Source organism: Nerophis lumbriciformis, linkage group LG37 (assembly GCF_033978685.3).
Source record: "Nerophis lumbriciformis linkage group LG37, RoL_Nlum_v2.1, whole genome shotgun sequence".
Taxonomy (NCBI): Eukaryota; Metazoa; Chordata; class Actinopteri; order Syngnathiformes; family Syngnathidae; genus Nerophis; species Nerophis lumbriciformis.
In genome coordinates this window covers 15,512,501-15,535,930 of record NC_084584.2, presented here as the reverse complement: position 1 = coordinate 15,535,930, position 23,430 = coordinate 15,512,501, and the positions used below count along the sequence as shown (strand labels likewise).

General features: G+C 39.6%; 1 protein-coding gene across 4 annotated transcripts in view; it reads left to right on the top strand.

Moving 5' to 3' along the window:
* The window catches only part of cica (capicua transcriptional repressor a), a 132,551-nt gene that overhangs the window by 88,914 nt on the left and 20,207 nt on the right, over positions 1–23,430 (top strand). For all 4 annotated transcript variants that reach the window (XM_061930988.1, XM_061930990.1, XM_061930989.1 and 1 more), the window contains exons 6-13: positions 6,051–6,156; positions 6,215–6,397; positions 9,909–10,035; positions 12,391–12,563; positions 12,932–13,061; positions 15,092–15,174; positions 15,267–16,032; positions 17,036–17,172. In XM_061930988.1, coding sequence (XP_061786972.1) covers positions 6,051–6,156; positions 6,215–6,397; positions 9,909–10,035; positions 12,391–12,563; positions 12,932–13,061; positions 15,092–15,174; positions 15,267–16,032; positions 17,036–17,172 — 1,705 coding nt within the window. The remainder of the gene's footprint in view (positions 1–6,050; positions 6,157–6,214; positions 6,398–9,908; positions 10,036–12,390; positions 12,564–12,931; positions 13,062–15,091; positions 15,175–15,266; positions 16,033–17,035; positions 17,173–23,430) is intronic.

The window sequence follows — 23,430 nt, the reverse complement described above, 5'->3', positions numbered from 1 at the left end:
TCTTTGCCTTTATATTAAATGTGCCAGTCCTGTCTTTTGTTTAGTCCTACAAAGTGTTTGTACTGTATTGTACTTATTACACACCAGCTGTTTGATTGTAACGTAAATCTTTGCTGTAGTTCTCATTAGTGATGTGCGGATCGATACTGAAATATCAGTGCCGCCAATACCAGATCTTTAGGCTCTAATATCGATTCTGTAATCAAAATATCCATACCTTTGATATTTTAGTTATTTGAGATCATGTATATCATTAACAGCAACACAGTGTAAGGTAACTAAATAATTGTTATCTAAACGCTGTTAATAAATAAGATATAACGTGTGCAGAATAATGCCATCTTTTGTTTTGCCGTGATTTTGTGTCGTTTGATGATGATTCACAAAGAGCGGCAACATTTGGGAAAGGACGCTACTTTTTAAATTTAAACAGACAAATTTTATATATTTGCACAAAGTATCGGGTCGATATCACCAACACCAGCCTGAATTTTTCTCGGTATGAGATCGGAAATAAAATCAGTGGTATCGCACTTCACTAGTCTTCATTAACAGATTTAGAGGTTTTGAAATCGCCAAGTAGAATCGCTAATGCTGATCAGTAAGTAGCATGTATATGGCATATTCAATAAAAATTGCATGGAAAGTGGATACTTTTACTTTTGAGTGTTTTCTATCAGGCATGCCATGCCGCCTTTGTTGGCATGAAAAATTCCAATGTTACCCCGAGGGGGTCCGCCTGTTTGCTGGAGCGGAGTGACGTCAAATGCAACAAACGAAATATGGCACCGCTTGATTTTACGTGAATTGGTACCTGATGATGCAGACAGATTTAGGTCGGTACCTATAAAAGAACCAAATTGTACCCATTCCCTAGGGGTGTAACGGTATACAAAAATTCCGGTTCGGTACGTACCTCGGTTTAGAGGTCACGGTTCGGTTCATTTTCGGTGCAGTAAAAAAATAACAAAATAGAAATTTTTTGGTTATTTATTTACCAAATTTGTAAACAATGGCATAACATACATATACACACAGGGTCCATTGCCAGGGTTAATGTGCTCAACATATATAAAATAAAAACTAAATAAGATAAGGCTCAGAATGGTTTCTAAACAAAACCGTTCTACATATAAAGTGCTTTTTTTGATTGATTGATTGAGACTTTTATTAGAAGATTGCACAGTACAGTACATATTCCGTACAATTGACCACTAAATGGTAACACCCCAATAAGTTCTTCAACTTGTTTAAGTCGGGGTCCACGTTAATCAACATTAAACTGCCTCAAGTTGTTGCTCAGATTAAATAAAACGACAAAACTTTATTTCTACATATAAAAAGTGCAACATTAAACAGTTTCAAGTCAACTCAGCCTCAGATTAACTTTTCTTTGCACCCCCTCAGTCTGGCTAACTTGGCAGTAAGAGGATATATGGGCTCATTGTTCTTCCACCATTGAGGTGGGTCAAAATCTATTTTTTAAAACAATATGGTCTTAAATCTGCTGCTATAAAAACATTTGTTATTGCTTTAGCCCTGCCTGACTCGCCGAGGAGAGGCTGCTTGAATGTGGTGGGAGCTGTTTGCTCGTCTTTATCTTAGTTGAAGCGATGTTCACTTGGGGGTGGTGACGCTTCAAATGGGTTAGCATGTTTGACGTGTTGGCAGAAGCATACCCTACTGCTGCTGAACAATGTCGGCAAACCTCCGTCCTCCATTGTTGTATCGCAAGGCGCAGCCAAAGTGTTCCCGAACGGGAGATCTTAACGAGGCAGGAGGGTCTTCCAGCTCTGGCTTTTATGTTGTCCTAGCCCGGTCGCTGCTAGCATGCCGTGTGTTGTGCCTCGGTGTGCATTGTTTACACAACGTTCGCTACGCTACTTAATATGTCCGTGTGGAAACTCGTTCCGTACACCTCCGAACCGAACCGAAACCCCCGTACTGAAATGGTTCAATACAAATTCACGTACCGTTACACCCCTATCCCACTACCGGTAACTTATTTTTGCACTTGACAGTTAACAATGTTAATACAGGTTTTATGATGGTAACAGCTTGACCCTGGAACAGATCATACCTATTCTCTCATGTGAAAAGTGCACAAATGGGAGGAAAAGCAGCAGTGTTTGTCTCAGTCCGTAGTGTAGCTTCATGAAACTTGTGTTTGCGAGTGCCACTTCCTACAAGGATGCTACGCTCACACCGTGTTGTAAAATCCACTAAAACGGCGCCATGTGGCGTGTAGTCTGAAACCGTCGTATAGCCTCTGCTCACTCATTGCGCTCTTCATCGTCTGGCCCTGTTTGTGCTCTTTCACGCTGACTCAGACAGCCTGTCTGGCTCGTAGTGCGCCGCTTTTGTTTTCTAAAGAAATATCTCAGGGTCGCCACGCTCTCCAAAGGCCGCTGCCGACTAAAAGAAAGCCTTCTGGCTCTTGGCAGCGAGCTAACAGGGATACACAAAGTCAACTATTTGCACTGCTTAGCATTAGCATACAGTATTGGACATGTTGTTCATGGGTTGACGTACCACGACCGCAGACACAACATTAGGTACATCTGCAACCACGGGTGTTTTGATTGTTTAGGGGTACCTAATGTAGTGTCTGCTTAGTCTTCTGCATCCGAGTAATAGGGAACAATGGCGGCAAATGTGACCATAACGCTATAATGCAGGGGCGTCAAACTCCTCTTCATTGAGGGCCACATCAGAGTCATGGCTGCCCTCAGAGGGCTGCTTGCAATCATAAAAGTATGGTTAGAGTGTCCGCCCTGAGATCGGTAGGTCGTGAGTTCAAACCCCGGCCGAGTCATACCAAAGACTATAAAAATGGGACCAATTACCTCCCTGCTTGGCACTGAGCATCAAGGGTTGGAATTGGGGGTTAAATCACCAAAAATGATTCCCGGGCGTGGCCACTGCTGCTGCTCACTGCTCCCCTCACCTCCCAGGGGGTGATCAAGGGTGATGGGTCAAATGCAGAGAATAATTTCGCCACACCTAGTGTGTGTGTGACTATCATTGGTACTTTAACTTTTTAACTTTTTAAAAGTATAAGGATTCACGTCATTATATTATTATACATTTGCAAATGCATTTGATCATTATTTTTACATAAAATGTAGACTTGCAGCTCAGTCGCCATAATTTTATTGTACAATTTATATTTTTTTGAGGATATTACTGTAAATGGAAAAATGGTACCACTGTTTTTTCAAGTAAAAATTCTGGCGACAGAGCGGACAGTTTTTTACCGTAAAATCTGTGGTTTTTGTTGTTGTTTTTTATAGTGTGTTACTGTAAATATAAAAACTATTACACTAATTTTTAAAGTAAAATTGTGGCGACAAAGGGGACCGTTTTTTTTATCGTGAAAGCAAAGGTTGTGGTTTTTGGGTGTATTACTGTAAATACTAAAATTAGTATTTAATTTAAAATAATACATTAAAAAAAATGTTGGCAACTGATTTTACTCTAAAATCAATTGTCATTTTATGGATAACTTGCTTTGAAATCATACTCCAATCAGATATTTATTTTTTGTTTGAACAGAAAAGTTTGTACTGTATGTTGATATAATATTTGTTACTATATTACAAAATGTGTACAGCTCTGGTAATGGGTACATTCGCACACACCTGCACAAATGTACTTCAAAATGTAACAATCAAAATAAATATGACTTTTTTTTTGTTTACTCGGGCATGCATATATAATATGCATTAGTTTGACCATTTAAAATCAACGATAATAAAAAGGAGATGCTTGGAAATAGCATAAAAATGCCCCAAAAACTTGGAAAAACGCGATTCATAGCGTTACTTTTTGGTGTAACCATCATGAGCGTTCTGTTCAGGTATATTTCTTTTATATTGATAAATCATCATATTTATGTACCGGTATTACTAAATTTAAATAGGTATTGATCAATCTTTAAGCTGTGTGTATTTGATTTCAGTTTGCTTTTGACATCTTATTTAGAATTGTAGTTGAAACTTTTACAACCTTGTGTTGCGCTCCTGATGGCGTAACCAAACTAGATTTCATTTAATGATCTTATTTTGAATATTTATTCCCTTTTTTACATTTAGTATATTTAAATATTCATTTATAAACATTGAATACATTTCAAATATCATTAAAATGAAATTGCCTTCATCTTATAGGGTAATGTTTAGCTACACCAACACTAAGCTTCATCACTTTGACTTGTAATATATCTAATTCTGGTGGTGTTTAATGCTTTTTTCTTTTTGTAACATGTACTATACATATAATACAATAAAGTCCCATATAAAATTATGTTTCTAGCAATACTTTAATTTTGCCTTTGAAAGTAACACTCCAATGTCCATTAGTAGAGCTGTACACAAATACAAAACTAACAGTTCTTTATTACAAAAAATTCCTTCAAATGTGAATACAATTGTATTATTAAAATGAACATTATTATTAGATTCATACATAAGTCAATCAGACATTTGAGTATTTATTTTCATTTTAAGAAAATAAATGTATGATAATTGTTACGTCGTGGGCGCATTTTACTGCGCGGATCGTTCTCCCAAGATGCAGACGGAACTCCGGAGGCAAGGTGCAGGCAAGAAAATTATTTATTGTCCATAAATCATGAAAAATACAGAATAGCATGGGAGCTACGGCAAAGCTTAGCACATGAACAGGAATCAAGAATCATAGAAATAATCAACGTAACGCATACTTGCCAACCTTGAGACCTCCGATTTCGGGAGGTGGGGGGCGTGGTCGGGCGTGGTTGGGGGCGTGGTTAAGAGGGGAGGAGTATATTTACAGCTAGAATTCACCAACTTGAGTATTTCATTCATATATGTATATATATATATATATATATATATGTATGAAATACTTGACTTTCAGTGAATTCTAGCTATATATATATTTATTTATTTTATTATATATATAAATAAAAGAAATACTTGAATTTCAGTGTTCATTTATTTACACATATACACACACATAACACTCATCTACTCATTGTTGTACTTGAAAGTACAATGCAATACAATTCCGGGGCAATGGCACCTATCAAATACACAGTAATGAAAACACAGTTGTTCTACTAACTGTACTGTGTGTTATGAGAGTAGAGTATGTGTGTGTGTGGCCCTTTAATAGGTGACAGCATGTGAGGTGAGTGACGTCAGTGAGTGTGTGGGCGAGAGAAGAGAGGGAGCGGTTGCGTGAGTGCGGGGAGGGACTAGTTGGTTTTGTGTTGGATTGGCTGTGTGCAAGCAATCAATAAAGCAAGATTTGCAACTAATCGCTGGACTCATCATTCACCCTAAAGTCGTCCGCTATGGAGACCCACTGAAAGGTGAAAGGTGTTGCCCCGAGCATACATCGGCCCTGGAGAAGTGTCTCCCCTGCGCTCTTAGACTATGGTCTCGTTCTTCTGCTTCGTCTCCTTGTGTGCGCACACTGGACTCAGGTCCGCATGGAGCTGGAGGGGGCGTGGCCTCCAGCTCCGGCTGAATTCCGGGAGATTTTCGGGAGAAAATTTCTTCCGGGAGGTTTTCGGGAGAGGTGCTGAATTTCGGGAGTCTCCCGGAAAATCCAGGAGGGTTGGCAAGTATGACGTAACGGAGCAAACAAAACAGCCAGACCGAGTTTGGCGAAAAACAGGAATAAGTAGCTCTCTGATTAGTGCCTGGAAGCAGGTGAGCATCCCGAACACTAATCAGAGGCAAGTGAAACTAATCAGCACCCATGGTAACCATAACACAAACCCAGGTGTGCGGAAAACAGAACTGAAGCAGTCAAACTAAGTAAACAAAACATGATCCGGGCAAGGGATCATGACAATAATATCATATTTGTTACAAATTATATACAATTGCATGCAGTACATGTATTTTTTTTCTGTCTAAACGGAAAGAACGAATAGATTTTGGTTAGAAAAGATTCATTGATGCATATGATTTCCATGTTTTCGCGGGCCACGTAAAATGTTGTGGCGGGCCAGATCTTAATGACACCTGTGCTCTAACCAAAGGGATTTTGCACTACAGCTTCTCTCCTGGTGTGGCGGCCGCCAATGATCCGGCACCCTCGTCTGGCCCCGTGAAGAGACGCACGCAGTCCCTCAGCGCCCTGCCCAAGGACGGAGACAGGAAGGTAAGTCCCGCATGAAAGGGCACAAAATCCCAAGTTCACCTTCTCCCACCGCCCCCAGAGGGAGAAAGACCACATTCGTCGTCCCATGAACGCCTTCATGATCTTCAGCAAGCGCCACAGAGCCCTGGTACACCAGCGACATCCAAACCAGGACAACAGGACGGTCAGCAAGATCCTGGGGGAGTGGTGGTATGCCCTGGGACCCAATGAGAAACAGCAGTACCACGACTTAGCCTTCCAGGTGTGACTCCATCTTTGTTTTTCATTTATTTCAACATGTTTCATGGGACTCTTTTAGCCAGTGCAACCCGAAAGAGTGTTAGTTTGTGGGACTGGACGATTATGGCAAAAATAATAATCACAATTAGTTTTGATTGATATTGTTATCACGATTATTCATCCATTTGAAAACATGACTATTTACTCTAACACCAAAACTCAACTGTATTTTAGAGAAAAAAAATCAAATAAATTAGAAACGAATAAACCCCAACAAGTAAAATACATAAAATAAAATAAAATTCTACTTTTCCGTTTTGCTTTCCACTTATTTGACCACCATAGAGCGTGTGCTTTTTGTGTCAAATAACATTTTATGAAATATTTGGTAATTAAATGCAGAAATTCTCAAAATTTTTGGTGCAATACATCTTTGGACAATTTTGACCAGTATTTTAGGTCACAATAATTTTGTAAATGTATCAAGTGCTTTAATAGGCCATAAGGTGTACCAGGAAAAAGTGGCTAGAAAGTGATTTTTGTTCCCACGTCTGGGCACTACTCTTTTTGTTTGCATTTTTGCATTTTTGCATGGACAATGCCATTGTGGACATTAGGTTAAAAGTTCTCCGCAAAATATCCTGGCGGTTATTTTTAGAGCCATAAATGTATAAAAATAGCAATTACAACAAAAAACGAAAATCTTATGCAGCTGGTTTTTCCTGTAAATGTATTTACATTCATTCTGGAAACAGAATTGCTCTCACAAATTGACGTTAATACATATACCTAACATTTGAGACAAGTATTTTAGCATTGGTATACTTTAATTTGAATTTAAACCATGAAACATACAAAAAAAAATTGAAAAAAAACGCTTCAAAATAAGTGAATAGCAACCTGTACAATTGAACATACACATGGTACATTTTGCTAAATAATGATGTTTTATACATTAAAAATGTCAGTAGATACTGTGTTATAAGAGGAAGTAAAAAATAAAATAAAATAAAGAACACTTTGGTCCACAATGGCTGACATCAATCAAAATATCGAATAATGCCGAAAAATGGAAATACAACAACAACTGCATTATAGTTTGGAATCTGTACACAATATGGTATAAAACAATATTTACATGAACAAAACAATGTGTTGATGTCACAGCAGGTCTTGAGTATTTTTTTTTATAAATGTTTTTATTATTTTGTCTTAACTTTGCACATTGTTGCACATATGCGTGTGTAAGGTACGTTTTTGAAACCTTTATTTTGTTAGTGTAATCAGACCAGACGTGGCGCACGGTGCGATTACTGTGAAAAGAGTAAGTGTGCTATGCTGTTCTCAGCTTGACGAGTACAGAGACAGTTTGAGGCTGTGAAGTTGCGATTGCTGTCGTTCACAACAACACAAGCAGATAAGATGTGTTGTAAGTGTATGGATTGTTCTTGCTAGCTTTAACTTTGTCATTTCGTCACTGCTTCAAATGGCCGTATCGACCTTGTTCAGTTGAGGACAGGGTGGTTGAGTGCGTCAGGGATGAATGAGCAGTATTATTTTTCCTTCTCCTCACAATTTCACTCACATTTATGTCAATTTCACTGATAGTCTACACCGAACAGCGGGTTCTGTTTTATTGGCCAATTATGTGACGCGGTCCGTGGTTACGTGATTGCGCAAATGTCTTATTTTTTTTGTTGGATTTAACGATAATTGACTCGGCATATTAGCGCTGTGTCAAATAAAAAGTAGCAATCATGTTGACATCCCAAACTTCTAGTGGACATGCTCTTTTTTCCACTCATTTGCTCACTTATCCATTTCACCATTACAGCTCAGGAATTTGCGTGCACATTCATCGTTTTTTTCCCGATTATTATGTTTTCATAATCATGAGAAGCCATAATTGAAATCAAAGTTTGATTAACTGTCCAGCCCTATACAGGACTGTCTCAGAAAATTAGAATATTGTGATAAAGTTATTTATTTTCTGTAATGCAATTAAAAAAACAAAAATGTCATACATTCTGGATTCATTACACATCAACTGAAATATTGCAGGCCTTTTATTATTTTAATATTGCTGATTATGACATACAGTTTAAGAAAACTAAAAAATCCTATCTAAAAAAATTAGATTATTTCCTCAGACCAAGTAAAAAAAAAAAAGATTTATGACAGCAAAACAAAATCAAACATTTGAAAATGTCAATTAATGCACTCAGTACTTGGTTGGGAATCCTTTTGCATGGATTACTACATCAATGCGGCGTGGCATGGAGGCAATCAGCCTGTGGCATTGCTGAGGTGTTATGGATGCCCAGGATGCTTCAATAGCAGCCTTTAGCTCATTTGCATTATTGGGTCTGGTGTCTTTCAGCTTCTTCTTCACAATACCCCACAAATTCTCTATGGGGTTCAGGTCAGGGGTGTTGGCAGGCCAATCGAGGACAGTAATGCCATGGTCAGTACACCAGTTACTGGTGGTTTTGGCACTGTGGGCAGGTGCCAGATCATGCTGGAAAATTAAATCATCATCTCCATAGAGCTTTTCAACAGATGGAAGCATGTAGTGCTCTAAAATCTCTAGAAGTGTCTGACTTGGGCTATGGAAAAGAAACACTGGACAGTTGCAGAGTGGTCCAGAGTCCTGTTTTCAGACGAAAGCAAGTTTTGTATTTCATTTGGAAGTCAAGGCGCTAGAGTCTGGAGGAAGGCTGGAGAGGAGCAAAATCCAAGTTGTTTGATATCCAGTGTGAAGTTCCCACAGTCAGCAATGGTTTGGGGAGCCATGTCAGATGCTGGTGTTGGTCCACTGTGTTTCATCAAGTCCAGAGTCAATGCAGCTGTGTACCAAGAGATTTTAGAGCACTACATGCTTCCGTCTGTTGAAAAGCTCTATGTAGATGATGATTTCATTTTCTAGCATGATCCAGCAGTGCCAAAACCACCAGTAACTGGTGTACTGACCATGGCATTACTGTCCTCGATTGGCCTGCCAACTCCCCTGACCTGAACCCCATAGAGAATGTGTGGGGTATTGTGAAGAAGAAGCTGAAAGACACCAGACCCAATAATACAAATGAGCTAAAGGCTGCTATTGAAGCATCCTGGGCATCCATAACACCTCAGCAATGTCACAGGCTGATTGCCTCCATGTCACGCCGCATTGATGCAGTAATCCGTGCAAAATTATTCCCAACCAAGTACTGAGTGCATTAATTGACATTTTCAAATGTTTGATTTTGTTTTGCTGTTATAAATTCTTTTTTTTACTTGGTCTGAGGAAATATTCAAATTTTTTGAGATAGGATTTTTGAGTTTTCTTAAACTGTATGCCATAATCAGCAATATTAAAATAATAAAAGGCTTGCAATATTTCAGTTGATGTGTAATGAATCCAGAATGTATGACATTTTTGTTTTTTTAATTGCATTACAGAAAATAAAGAACTTTATCACAATATTCTAATTTTCTGAGACAGTCCTGTAAGTTAGTCGTGTCTGTGTGATCATGTGACTGTCTGCCTCCAGGTGAAGGAGGCCCACTTCCGAGCTCACCCAGACTGGAAGTGGTGCAACAAGGACAGGAGGAAGTCTCTGTCTGATGGCCGGGGGGCCCTCAAAGAGCCGCGGGAGAGGAGCATGTCCGAAAGTATAGGTGTGTGGCCATGATACATGATAATGTTCATGACTTATAAGGACAAAGTATAATGAGTAACAGGTGTGTCCCGAGACAACTTGTATTACTTCCGATACAATACCGATATTGGGTTGATACCATATCAGCATAAATCATTAGAGATGGGTACCATTCACATTTTACTGATACGGTGCTAATTCCTGGTAACTGGGAATCGATACCAGTACCCAACGGTACCAATTTTAGGTGATTTTGTGTGTGTTAATAAATATTAATTGATTTTGAAAATAACATCTTTTTTTTATTGCATCATTTAAAAATTAGCTTATTATGATTATTGCTGTCTAGTTGTTATACCTTGTTTTATTATCATCACATTATCATTTGCAATAAGTTTCAATTAAATGTCCAAGACGTTAGATGCCATGCTAGGTTATGGTGTGTTTTTTTATTTATTGTTGTTCCCAAAAAGTGGTTATACTGTAAGGATTGTACTTATTACGCACCACCTGTTTGATTGTAACGTGCATCTTGGTTGTAGTTTTCATGAACAAATAAGAAGGTGTTGAGATCGCCATGTAAAATCACTAATGCTAATCAATAGCATGTCAATATTAAAGCCAATGTATAGTAGCGTCCAGCTATTGCAATTTTGAAAAAGTAACACCAGACTTTACTAACGTTTAGGGCTGCAACAACTAATCGATTAAATCGATTATAAAAATAGTTGGCGATTAATTTAGTCATCGATTCGTTGGATCTATGCTATGCGCATGCGCAGAGGCAATTTTTTTTAATTTTTTTTTTTGTAAATTTATTTATTTAGTTTTTTAATTATAAACCTTTATTTATAAACTGCAACATGTACAAACAGCTGAGAAACAATAATCAAAATAAGTATGGTGCCAGTATGCTGTTTTTTTTAATTCAGTAAAATACTGGAAAGGATAGAAATGTAGTTTGTCTCTTTTATCCAATTAATAATCCATTAATCAAAGTAATAATCGACAGATTAATCGATTATGAAATTAATCGTTAGTTCCAGCCCTACTAAAGTTTGAGAGTTTTTTGAGTCAGCGTTTTAGGACTGGCGAGATTCGGTCAGTGCTAAAAATGTACCGTATTCGGTACCCATCCCTACAAATTGTACATAGTTTTATTATTTTGTAGTGTGGGATGTTAGAAAAGGTTTGATTAAATAAAATAAGAAATACTAACCTATTTATTATTAACTGTCTGAAATGGACTTATACTACTGTCTTTAAGTCAAAGTGAAGTGGTAATTGTTTTTTGCAACACCTCGTGGCCACAACAATTCATTAACTTAAGCTTACGAGGCAGTAAGTTGAATGATGTGGACACGTTTGTTACTGGATACTTTCTAATATACTTCTGCCTTGGAAACTTTGTGTGTGTAAGTAACATGCAATTATAATGATTTAATACTTGTTTATATTGACAAGATTGTGGAAGTCTCTCTCCCCAGTTGGTTCTCCTAACGCTGACAAAGCTTCACGCTAGTCCGGATGTCTGGTGTTACCAAAGTCTTTTTATTCGGCAGCGCACACACGCTACGAAAAACACCCCCAACTTTCCAGTTTCTGCTCTGTGACTTTTCAGTCTCCCAATGTCCAGTGCGCGTCCGCTCAGTAACTCCAACTCCAACTCCAACAACTGGGTCTCGGCCCGGCTGCTGCTAATAAGCATGGCAGGTGATTGGATGATCAGCCCCAGCTGGGTAATCCAATCACCTGCCAGCTGCGCTTCGAGGCCGGTCCTTAAACACCCCGCTCTGCGGCAGGCCGGCAGGCCACGCCCCCCTCCACAAAGATGTCCAATTGTTCAATGAAGGACACTTCTTACGTACGTCTCGCTTGTGTGCTATTGTTTGCTTAGCTGTTGTGTAGCTGCTAGCTCCTGACTTGACTAGAAATTGTGTGTTTATTGGAGGACATTTTCCAGGTGTTAACTGGCTGTCCAGCTTTGCACAAGAAAAGACTGCCTGTATCAGACATTCTTGATGCAAGCCCATATCTTCTCATACTTGTTTTTTTGCTGCTATCGGATCGGGACATCTTTAGTACGTAAAAAGAGTTTTCTTTAAAGTGTTCCCACATACGATTGTCCAAATTGTCTTGCCAAGATTAAAGTTCCAGGAATATCCAACCTCCATCCAATCATTGATTAGGAGCTGTGACCCAACACTCCTGAGGTGTTTTTTATTGGCCCTCCACATATTGTAATAAAATGAGGTGTATTATTTGATATAACTCAAAGTTACTTGTTCAGCGCGTACATTGCGACCTGACGTAGTGCATTTACTCTGCTGAAATGATCCGACATATTGGCTCAGACGCCTTTTCTTCTCCCCAGACGCTCATTTGGAGTCTCAGGCGCTGGAGGCCAAGCTGGGAAGCGCGGGATGGACGGGCGGTGCAGACCTCCAAGGGGGGCCGTTTGGCGGGCAGCATCCCCGTCCCAGAGCTTTCTCCCAGAGTGCCATGCACACCCTAGAGCAGCGGGAGCACGAGAGAGACCACGAGAAGGTAAAGGATGGTTATGTCTGCAGCTCCAAGGCAGCCGGCGCACTCTGGAGATTGTATGTGTGATTATGTTTTCCAGAGAACAAAGCAACACAAGCACACACCGTCTCGGTGTGTGCTTGTGCGTGCGTGCATGTGTGTGTGTGTGTGTTTGTGTGTGTGTATGTCCTTCACACCACTAAAAAACTCTTTGTGTGAGAATGGTTGAGGCAGAAATCTCTCAGGGATCTCAGCCTCCAACTTGCAACGTCTCACTTTAGGCTTTTTAATGCCTTTGAAGGTGTCAGACACTTTCATGCTGTAAGCACTACTTTGTGTGCGTACTATCCTGGTATACATCATACACAAAAAGTCTTTTTGCCCCGCGTCAGGAGGGCGGGCCAAGCTTTTTACGGACCCGGCCACTGCTGCACCCCTCACACCTGGGCACCGGCGAGGACGTCACCAGCGATGAGGAGCGCATGGTTATCTGTGAGGAGGAGGGGGATGATGATGTCATGGGTGAGTTCTCATGTCCAGCAAGTCCAAATGAAGTCCACGTTTTGGGTCGCTGAAAAGTTTAGAGACAATTCCAAAGCCTTCATACCTACTCAGTGGTCTAGTGGTTAGAGTGTCCGCCCTGAGATGGGTAGGTTGTGAGTTCAAACCCCGGCCGAGTCATACTAAAGACTATAAAAATGGGACCCATTACCTCCCTGCTTGACACTCAGCATCAAGGGTTGGAATTGGGGGTTAAATCACCAAAAATGATTCCCAGGCGTGGCCACCGCTGCTGCTCACTGCTCCCCTCACCTCCCAGGGGGTGATCAAGGGGATGGGTCAGATGCAGAGGACAAATTTCACCACACCTAGTGTGTGTATGACAATCATTGGTACTTTAACTTTAACTCTTTCTCGCGTTCAAATTATGACTTTTAATCCACAGTGTACATTTTGCATAAATGTAATCTCCTTTTTGACCTGGCTTAGATTTAGTTCCTCCCACACTGTTGAGTGCATTAGGCAGCAATCTCCTTTTTTCTTTAAAAAATAAAATAAAATCCTTATTGACTATGTCTTTTATTCACAGGCAAACATCTGCTGCGAACACATATTTTTGTAGCGATCGATGTGCGATTTTCTTTCTGATTTGAAATTCAGACTGGTATCGGCGATACCGATACTTTGTGCGATACTCTGGTCAAAAGATTACTGTATTTAAAATGTGGCCGCTCTTAGGGAATTATCTTCAAACGATATAAAATCACTGGGCGAAACAAATGGTAGCGTTATTCTGCACTGAATGCGTTATGTTTAGAGATCGACGGATTATCAGCCGGGCCGATTATCAACGCTAATATTTGGCATTTTGGCGTATATCTTATTGGCCTTTTTTTTTTTTTAATCAGCATCTGCCTTTTTTTTTTTTTTTTTTTTTTACAACACATAAGGAGATACATTATATACACATATGATACCAGTATTTAGTAATAAAAATAAAAATAAATCAGTGAAGTAGATAGTAATAAGCACTACTCAAACATAAGCCTGTTTGCCCTGCATGAGAAAAGTTCCCTTTTTGCTGGAACTCGATTTAGTTTTTTATTCATAAAAAAATAAAAAATTACTCTCATTGTCAATAATTCTCCCCAAATATGTTTAGATATCTGACAGGGCGTTTCTTTGAGTTTTTGTGAGTATTCTTCTCCAGTGTGCTCCGTTGCTTTTACAGCGGCGCTCACGCGACCACGCCCCCTTTCTCTACGTGCAGTACTGGTCTCCCTACAGTATGTCTCCTCTGCTTACCTGTCAAAACTTTACATTTTTGCCGCGAAATCTAGTTTTTGTTCTTCTTTCCTGGCGTCCTGCTGGTCCCATTTTGTTTGTTTTCAATTAATGTTTTTCTGAATTAATCACGATTATTTGTAACAATTCTTAATTGATTAAAAAAAATCTAAAATATATTTTTTTCAATTCGGTCCAGCTACTCAGGCAAATCATATTGTTGATGTAAACAAATGATCATATCTGATGTACAGATTTATTTTACAAAGGACAAGTGTGTGATACTTCTCTTATTGCCTTATTTGTATTTGGACTTTATTAAATGTTTTACGTAATATAGACAATTTTCACGGCTGTTTATTTTATGGAGGAATGTAGTTAATCGTAGAACTTGCACCCAATGTTAATAAAAAGTATTGATTTTGAATCGAGAATCATTAGAATCGAATTGTGTGGTGCCTAAAGATTCACAGCCTTAGTATATACATATATATATACAGTATACATATATATACACATATCTATCTATATACATATGTATATTTGTATATACAGTATATATGTGTGTGTGTATATATATATGTATATATATATATATATATATATATATATATACACGTGTGTATTAATTTTTTTCAAGTGGCATTAAAAAAGGCCATTAAAAATCGTTACATTAGGTGTGCTGAAAGCTGTAAAAACCCTGACATAGGTAAAATTCCTAGCTGCATTGTGAGATGTGTCTTATAAAATCCAAACACTCTCCCCAGAGGACTCATGTCCCGAAGGCTCCATTGACCTCAAGTGTAAAGAGAGAGTGACGGACAGCGATGAAGATGAAGATGATGGACAGGTACGCCTCGTGCTGCATGCTAACTGTGTGCTAACTTAATCAAAGCAGGAGAGACTGCTTATTTTTCGTCTCCATCTTTTCCTTTTCTCCAGCGTGGCTTCCAGCCACGAGCTCGCTCCTCCGTCGCCTCGCCCTTGCCTCCCACCCTTCGCGCCCACTCTACTCCAGCTGGAAGGAGCGCGGTGGGAGGAGGAGGAGGTGCTGATGAAGGGCGTGAGAGGAAGATCAAGAAGGAGGCAGGAGAAGAGGGCAGTAAGGGAGTCTCCATCAGGGGTGAGGCTGGGGGTGGAGCAGGTATCACCTTCCTGCCCATCGCGGCGGGCACGCAGACCCCACAGGGTGTGACCCAGCTCCTCAGAGCAGCCCCTGCTGCGGTGAACAACGTGGTGCGACCCATCGCCAGCGCGCTCCTGCCTGCGGAGGGCGCCGTCATCCTCAGCGCCCCGCCTCAAGATAAGAAAGCCACCCTCCTGATTGGAGGAAGCCAGCAGCCGCCAATCGCCACAGGGGGTGGGTACTTGTCCTCAACTTCCTCCCCTGGTCCAGTCAGTGTGTCCCCCACATTGGCGGGCAGCAGCCTGGTCACTAGCCTAGTTATGGGAGGCTCCTTGACGCCCTCCCAGCCCTTGAAGCTTCAGCCCCCCCGTGCTGTCATAAGACCCGCTACCACCACCTCCCCACTCGCTTTCCCCCCTGCTTGCCCCAAGCCGCTAGCGCAGGTCCAGTACATCCTGCCCGCCCAAAGCCCATCTCCACCTCAGCTCACACACCAGCAAATGTTCTCAGTGCCCACTGAAGCTCCCCTGGCCAATGGCACGCACTTGGGGGCGGGATCAACATCTGCATCCGGAATCAGAGGTGAGACCAGATTGGCTGAGAGTTATAAAAGTAACTGGACTGTTGGATTTTTATGGTGTCAAACTCGTGCCCTCATAGGGCCACACGAATATTTATGAATATAAACGTATTACACCCTTGTTACACGATTTACATTGGCAACCTATTTGGATTTTTATATTTTTTCCTTGATTCGTGGATAACTTGTGTCAAACAAATATTTAAGTATTTATTTTGATAAACACAAAAAAATGCTTGGAACGTCTTGTTGCATGATCAGATCATATTCAAGTGTAGAACATTTGCAATTGCATGCAATGCATTTTTCTGTAAAAATGTAAAAAACAAATACATTTAGCTAAAAAGTGCTTTTTTATTTCCAGCCTTTTGCAGGCCACATAAATCATCCTGTAAAAGGAGGTAGAAAGCCACGTTAAATAATGTAGCGGGCTACATAAAACAATCTGGCGGACCAAGTAAAACGATGTGGCGGACCACGTAGGTTAACGTGGTGAGCCACATAAAATTAATAATGTGGTGGACCCCGTAAAATGATGTTGCAGGTCGCATTAAATACTGTGGCGGAGCACATAGAATGATGTGGGGCACCACGTAAATTAACGTGGTGAGCCACTTAAATGAGGTGGCGGGCCACAATTATTGACGTGGCAGGCCACATTGAATGATGTGGCGGATCACATAAAATTACATGGTGGACAACATAAAATGACTTGGGCCACATAAAATAATGTGGCGTACTACTTAAAACTATGTGGCGGGTCACAATAAATGGCGATGAGGGCCACATTTGGTCCCTGGGCTTTAAATTTGACACGTGTGGTTTACATAAATGATTGACAGTTTCTTGTTGAAAAAGCGCCACCCACCCTTGCCTAAGTGACTTGATGCAGAAGCGTCCTCGCACAATGTTTGTGAAGGCATGAATGTCCCCCTCCCTTCCCGTGCCGATGTCCCCCGCCCACCTGTCTTCTTGCTTCCATTCATGTCTGCTGTCTCTTTTCAGCCGTTCAAAGCCAGCTGCAGAGCAAGATGCTGGTTCCCATGGCAACAGTCAAAACGGGGCCCACTCCTCCACATCCTCCCATCTCCTTGGTGGCCCCGCCTCTTCCTGTGCAAAATGGTCCCGCCACAGGAAACAAGGTGGGAGATAGAACCACAATGTAACCCAGCATATATATATATACATATATACACACACATATATATATATATATATATATATATATATATATATATATATATATATATATATATATATATATATTTAAAAAAAAAAAATATATATATATATATATACAGTATGTATTGAAATATATATATATATATATATATATATATATATATATATATATGTATATATATATATATATACTGTATATACAGGGCTCGAATTGTACCGCAGCAGGTGTCCCGACACAACCTGAAAATGGAAGAAAATGCATATTTTACGGGAACATTTTTTTGCTAAAATGTCGTAAGGAGGGACCTTTACAAAAAATTTTTAAAAACGGACCTGCATTAGCAGCAAAATTCTGGTGCTGTCGTTGTATAAAATGTCTCAAAACGTCATCAGGAGTCCCGACACAATCTGAAAATGGAAGAAAATGCATATTTTACGGAAAAATGTTTTTGCTAAAATGTCATCAGGAGTCCCGACACAACCTGAAAATGGAAGAAAATGCATATTTTACGGAAAACATTTTTTGCTAAAATGTCGTAAGGGGGGACCCTTATAAAAAATTAAAAAAAACGGACCTGCATTAGCAGCACAATTCTGGTGCTGTAGTTCTATAAAATGTCTCAAAACGTCATCAGGAGTCCCGACACAACCTGAAAATGGAAGAAAATACATATTTTACGGAAAAAAAAATTGCTAATATGTCGTAAGGGGGGACCCTTACAAAAAATTCAAAAAAACGGACTTGCTTCAGCAGCACATTTCGGGTGCTGTAGTTGTAGGAGATGTCTCAAAACGTCATCAGGAGTCCCGACACAACCTGAAAATGGAAGAAAAAAAAGGTTTTATGAAAAAAATGTTTTGCTAAAATGTCGTAGGGGGGGACCCTTACAAAAAATTACAAAAAACGGACCTGCTTTAGCAGCACAATTCTGGTGCTGTAGTTGTATAAAATGTCTCAAAACGTCATCAGGAGTCCCGACACAACCTGAAAATGGAAGAAAATGCATATTTTACGGAAACATTTTTTTGCTAAAATGTCGTAGGGGGGGACCCTTACAAAAATAAAAAAATAAAAACGGACCTGTATTAGCAGCACAATTCTGGTGCTGTAGTTGTAGGAGATGTCATCACGAGTCCCGACACAACCTGAAAATGGAAGAAAATGCATATTTTACGGAAATTTTTTTTTTGCTAAAATGACTGGGGGGACCCTTACAAAAAATTTAAAAAAACGGACTTGCTTAAGCAGCACAATTCTGGTGCTGTAGTTGTATATAATGTATCAAAACGTCATCAGGAGTCCCGACACAACCTTAAAATGGAAGAAAATGCATATTTTACGGAAAAAAAAAATTGCTAAAATGTCGTAAGGGGGGACCCTTACAAAAAATTCAAAAAAACGGACTTGCTTCAGCAGCACATTTCTGGTGCTGTAGTTGTAGGAGATGTCTCAAAACGTCATCAGGAGTCCCGACACAACCTGAAAATGGAAGAAAAAAAAGGTTTTACGAAAAAAAAATTTTTGCTAAAATGTCGTAATGGGGGACCCTTACAAAAAATTTAAAAAAACGGACCTGCATTAGCAGCACAATTCTGGTGCTGTAGTTGTATAAAATGTCTCAAAACGTCATCAGGAGTCCCGACACAACCTGAAAATGGAAGAAAATGCATATTTTACGGAATTTTTTTTTTGCTAAAATGTCGTAAGGGGGGACCCTTACAAAAAATTCAAAAAAACGGACCTGCATTAGCAGCACAATTCTGGTGCTGTAGTTGTATAAAATGTCTCAAAACGTCATCAGGAGTCCCGACACAACCTGAAAATGGAAGAAAATGCATATTTTACGGAATTTTTTTTGCTAAAATGTCGTAAGGGGGGACCCTTACAAAAAATTCAAAAAAACGGACCTGCATTAGCAGCACAATTCTGGTGCTGTAGTTGTATAAAATGTCTCAAAACGTCATCAGGAGTCCCGACACAACCTGAAAATGGAAGAAAATGCATATTTTACGGAAACATTTTTTTGCTAAAGTGTCGTAAGGGGGGACCCTTACAAAAAATTTAAAAAAACGGACCTGCATTAGCAGCAAATTCTGGTGCTGTAGTTGTATAAAATGTCTCAAAATGTCATCAGGAGTCCCGACACAACCTGAAAATGGAAGAAAATGCATATTTTACATAAAAAATTTTTGCTAAAATGTCGTAAGGGGGCAGCCTTACAAAAACTTAAAAAAAACGGACCTGCATTAGCAGCACAATTCTGGTGCTGTAGTTGTATAAAATGTCTCAAAACGTCATCAGGAGTCCCGACACAACCGGAAAAAGAAAGAAAATGCATATTTTACGGACATTTTTTTTTGCTAAAATGTCGCAAGGGGGGACCCTTACAAAAAATTTTAAAAAACGGAGCTGCATTAGCAGCACAATTCTGGTGCTGTAGTTGTATAAAATGTCTCAAAACGTCGTCAGGAGTCCCGACACAACCTGAAAATGAAAGAAAAAAAAGGTTTTACGGGAAAAATGTTTTGCTAAAATGTCGTAAGGGGGGACGCTGACAAAAAATTAAAAAAAACGGACCTGTATTAGCAGCACAATTCTGGTGCTGTAGTTGTATAAAATGTCTCAAAACCTAGTCAGGAGTCCCGACACAACCTGAAAATGGAAGACAATGCATATTTTACGGGAAAAAAAAATTGCTAAAATGTCGTAAGGGGGGACCCTTACAAAAAATTAAAAAAAACGGACCTGCATTAGCAGCACAATTCTGGTGCTGTAGTTGTATAAAATGTCTCAAAACGTCATCAGGAGTTCCGACACAACCTGAAAATGCATATTTAACGGGAAATTTGTTTTGCTAAAATGTCGTAAGGGGACCCTTACAAAAACTTCAATAAAACGGACCTGCATTAGCAGCACAATTCTGGTGCTGTAGTTGTATAAAATGTCTCAAAACGTCATCAGGAGTCCCGACACAACCTGAAAATGGAAGAAAATGCATATTTTACGGAAATTTTTTTTGCTAAAATGTCGTAAGGGGGGGACCCTTACAAAAAATTCAAAAAAACGGACCTGCATTAGCAGCACAATCCTGGTGCTGTAGTTGTATAAAATGTCTCAAAACGTCATCAGGAGTCCCGACACAACCTTAAAATGGAAGAAAATACATATTTTACGTAACATTTTTTTTGCTAAAATGTCGTGAGGGTGGGACCCTTACAAAAAATTTAAAAAAACGGACCTGCATTAGCAGCACAATTCTGGTGCTGTAGTTGTATAAAATATCTCAAAACGTCATCAGGAGTCCCGACAACCTGAAAATGGAAGAAAATGCATATTTTACGGGAAATTTGTTTTGCTAAAATGTCGTAAGGGGACCCTTACAAAAACTTCAATAAAACGGACCTGCATTAGCAGCACAATTCTGGTGCTGTAGTTGTATAAAATGTCTCAAAACGTCATCAGGAGTCCCGACACAACCTGAAAATGGAAGAAAATGCATATTTTACGGAAACATTTTTTTGCTAAAATGTCGTAAGGGGGGACCCTTACAAAAAATTAAAAAAAACGGACCTGCATTAGCAGCAAATTCTGGTGCTGTAGTTGTATAAAATGTCTCAAAATGTCATCAGGAGTCCCGACACAACCTGAAAATGGAAGAAAATGCATATTTTACATAACATTTTTTTGCTAAAATGTCGTAAGGGGGCAGCCTTACAAAAAATTCAAAAAAACGGACCTGCATTAGCAGCACAATTCTGGTGCTGTAGTTGTATAAAATCTCTCAAAACGTCATCAGGAGTCCCAACACAACCTGAAAATGAAAGAAAATGCATATTTTTACGGACATTTTTTTTTGCTAAAATGTCGTAAGGGGGGACCCTTACAAAACATTCAAAAAAACGAACCTGCATTAGCTGCACAATTCTGGTGCTGTAGTTGTATAAAATGTCTCAAAACGTCATCAGGAGTCCTGACAACCTGAAAATGGAAGAAAATGCATATTTTACGGAATTTTTTTTTTGCTAAAATGTCGTAAGGGGGGACCCTTACAAAAAATTGGACCTGCATTAGCAGCACAATTCTGGTGCTGTAGTTGTATAAAATGTCTCAAAACGTCATCAGGAGTCCCGACACAACCTGAAAATGGAAGAAAATGCATATTTTACGGAAACATTTTTTTGCTAAAATGTCGTAAGGGGATCCTTACAAAAAATTCAAAAAAACGTACTTGCTTCAGCAGCACATTTCTGGTGCTGTAGTTGTAGGAGATGTCTCAAAACGTCATCAGGAGTCCCGACACAACCTGAAAAACGAAGAAAAAAAAGGTTTTACGATCAAAAACTTTTGCTCAAATGTCGTAAGGGGGAACCCTTACAAAAAATTAAAAAAAAACGGACCTGCATTAGCAGCACAATTCTGGTGCTGTAGTTGTATAAAATGTCTCAAAACGTCATCAGGAGTCCCGACATAACCTGAAAATGGAAGGAAAAAAAGGTTTTACAAAAAATAATTTTTGCTAAAATGTCGTAAGGGGGGACCCTTACAAAAAATTCAAAAAAACGGACCTTTATAAGCAGCACAATTCTGGTGCTGTAGTTGTATAAAATGTCTCAAAACGTCATCAGGAGTCCCAACACAACCTGAAAATGGAAGAAAAAAAAAGGTTTTACGAAGAAAAAAAATTGCTAAAATGTCCTTACAAAATTTTTTTAAAAACGGACTTTCTTCAGCAGCACATTTCTGGTGCTGTAGTTGTAGGAGATGTCTCAAAACGTCATCAGGAGTCCCGACACAACATGAAAATGGAAGAAAATGAATATTTTACGGAATTTGTTTTTTGCTAAAATGTCGTAAGGGGGGACCCTTACAAAAAATTAAAAAAATCGACTTGCTTCAGCAGCACAATTCTGGTGCTGTAGTTGGAGGAGATGTCTCAAAACGTCATCAGGAGTCCCGACATAACCTGAAAATGGAAAAAAAAAATGCATATTTTACGGAACATTTTTTTTGCTAAAATGTCGTAAGGGGGGACCCTTTTATAAAAATTCAAAAAAACGGACCTGCATTAGCAGCTCAATTCTGGTGCTGTAGTTGTATAAAATGTCTCAAAACGTCATCAGGAGTCCCGACACAAACTGAAAATGGAACAAAATGCATATTTTACGGACATTTTTTCTTTTGCTAAAATGTCGTAAGGGGGGACCCTTACAAAAAATTTAAAAAAACGGACTTGCTTCAGCAGCACAATTCTGGTGCTGTAGTTGTATATATATATATATACAGGTAAAAGCCAGTAAATTAGAATATTTTGAAAAACTTGATTTATTTCAGTAATTGCATTCAAAAGGTGTAACTTGTACATTATATTTATTCATTGCACACAGACTGATACATTCAAATGTTTATTTCATTTAATTTTGATGATTTGAAGTGGCAACAAATGAAAATCCAAAATTCCGTGTGTCACAAAATTAGAATATTACTTAAGGCTAATACAAAAAAGGGGTTTTTAGAAATGTTGGCCAACTGAAAAGTATGAAAATGAAAAATATGAGCATGTACAATACTCAATACTTGGTTGGAGCTCCTTTTGCCTCAATTACTGCGTTAATGCGGCGTGGCATGGAGTCGATGAGTTTCTGGCACTGCTCAGGTGTTATGAGAGCCCAGGTTGCTCTGATAGTGGCCTTCAACTCTTCTGCGTTTTTGGGTCTGGCATTCTGCATCTTCCTTTTCACAATACCCCACAGATTTTCTATGGGGCTAAGGTCAGGGGAGTTGGCGGGCCAATTTAGAACAGAAATACCATGGTCCGTAAACCAGGCACGGGTAGATTTTGCGCTGTGTGCAGGCGCCAAGTCCTGTTGGAACTTGAAATCTCCATCTCCATAGAGCAGGTCAGCAGCAGGAAGCATGAAGTGCTCTAAAACTTGCTGGTAGACGGCTGCGTTGACCCTGGATCTCAGGAAACAGAGTGGACCGACACCAGCAGATGACATGGCACCCCAAACCATCACTGATGGTGGAAACTTTACACTAGACTTCAGGCAACGTGGATCCTGTGCCTCTCCTGTCTTCCTCCAGACTCTGGGACCTCGATTTCCAAAGGAAATGCAACATTTGCATGGTTGGGTGATGGTTTGGGGTGCCATGTCATCTGCTGGTGTCGGTCCACTCTGTTTCCTGAGATCCAGGGTCAACGCAGCCGTCTACCAGC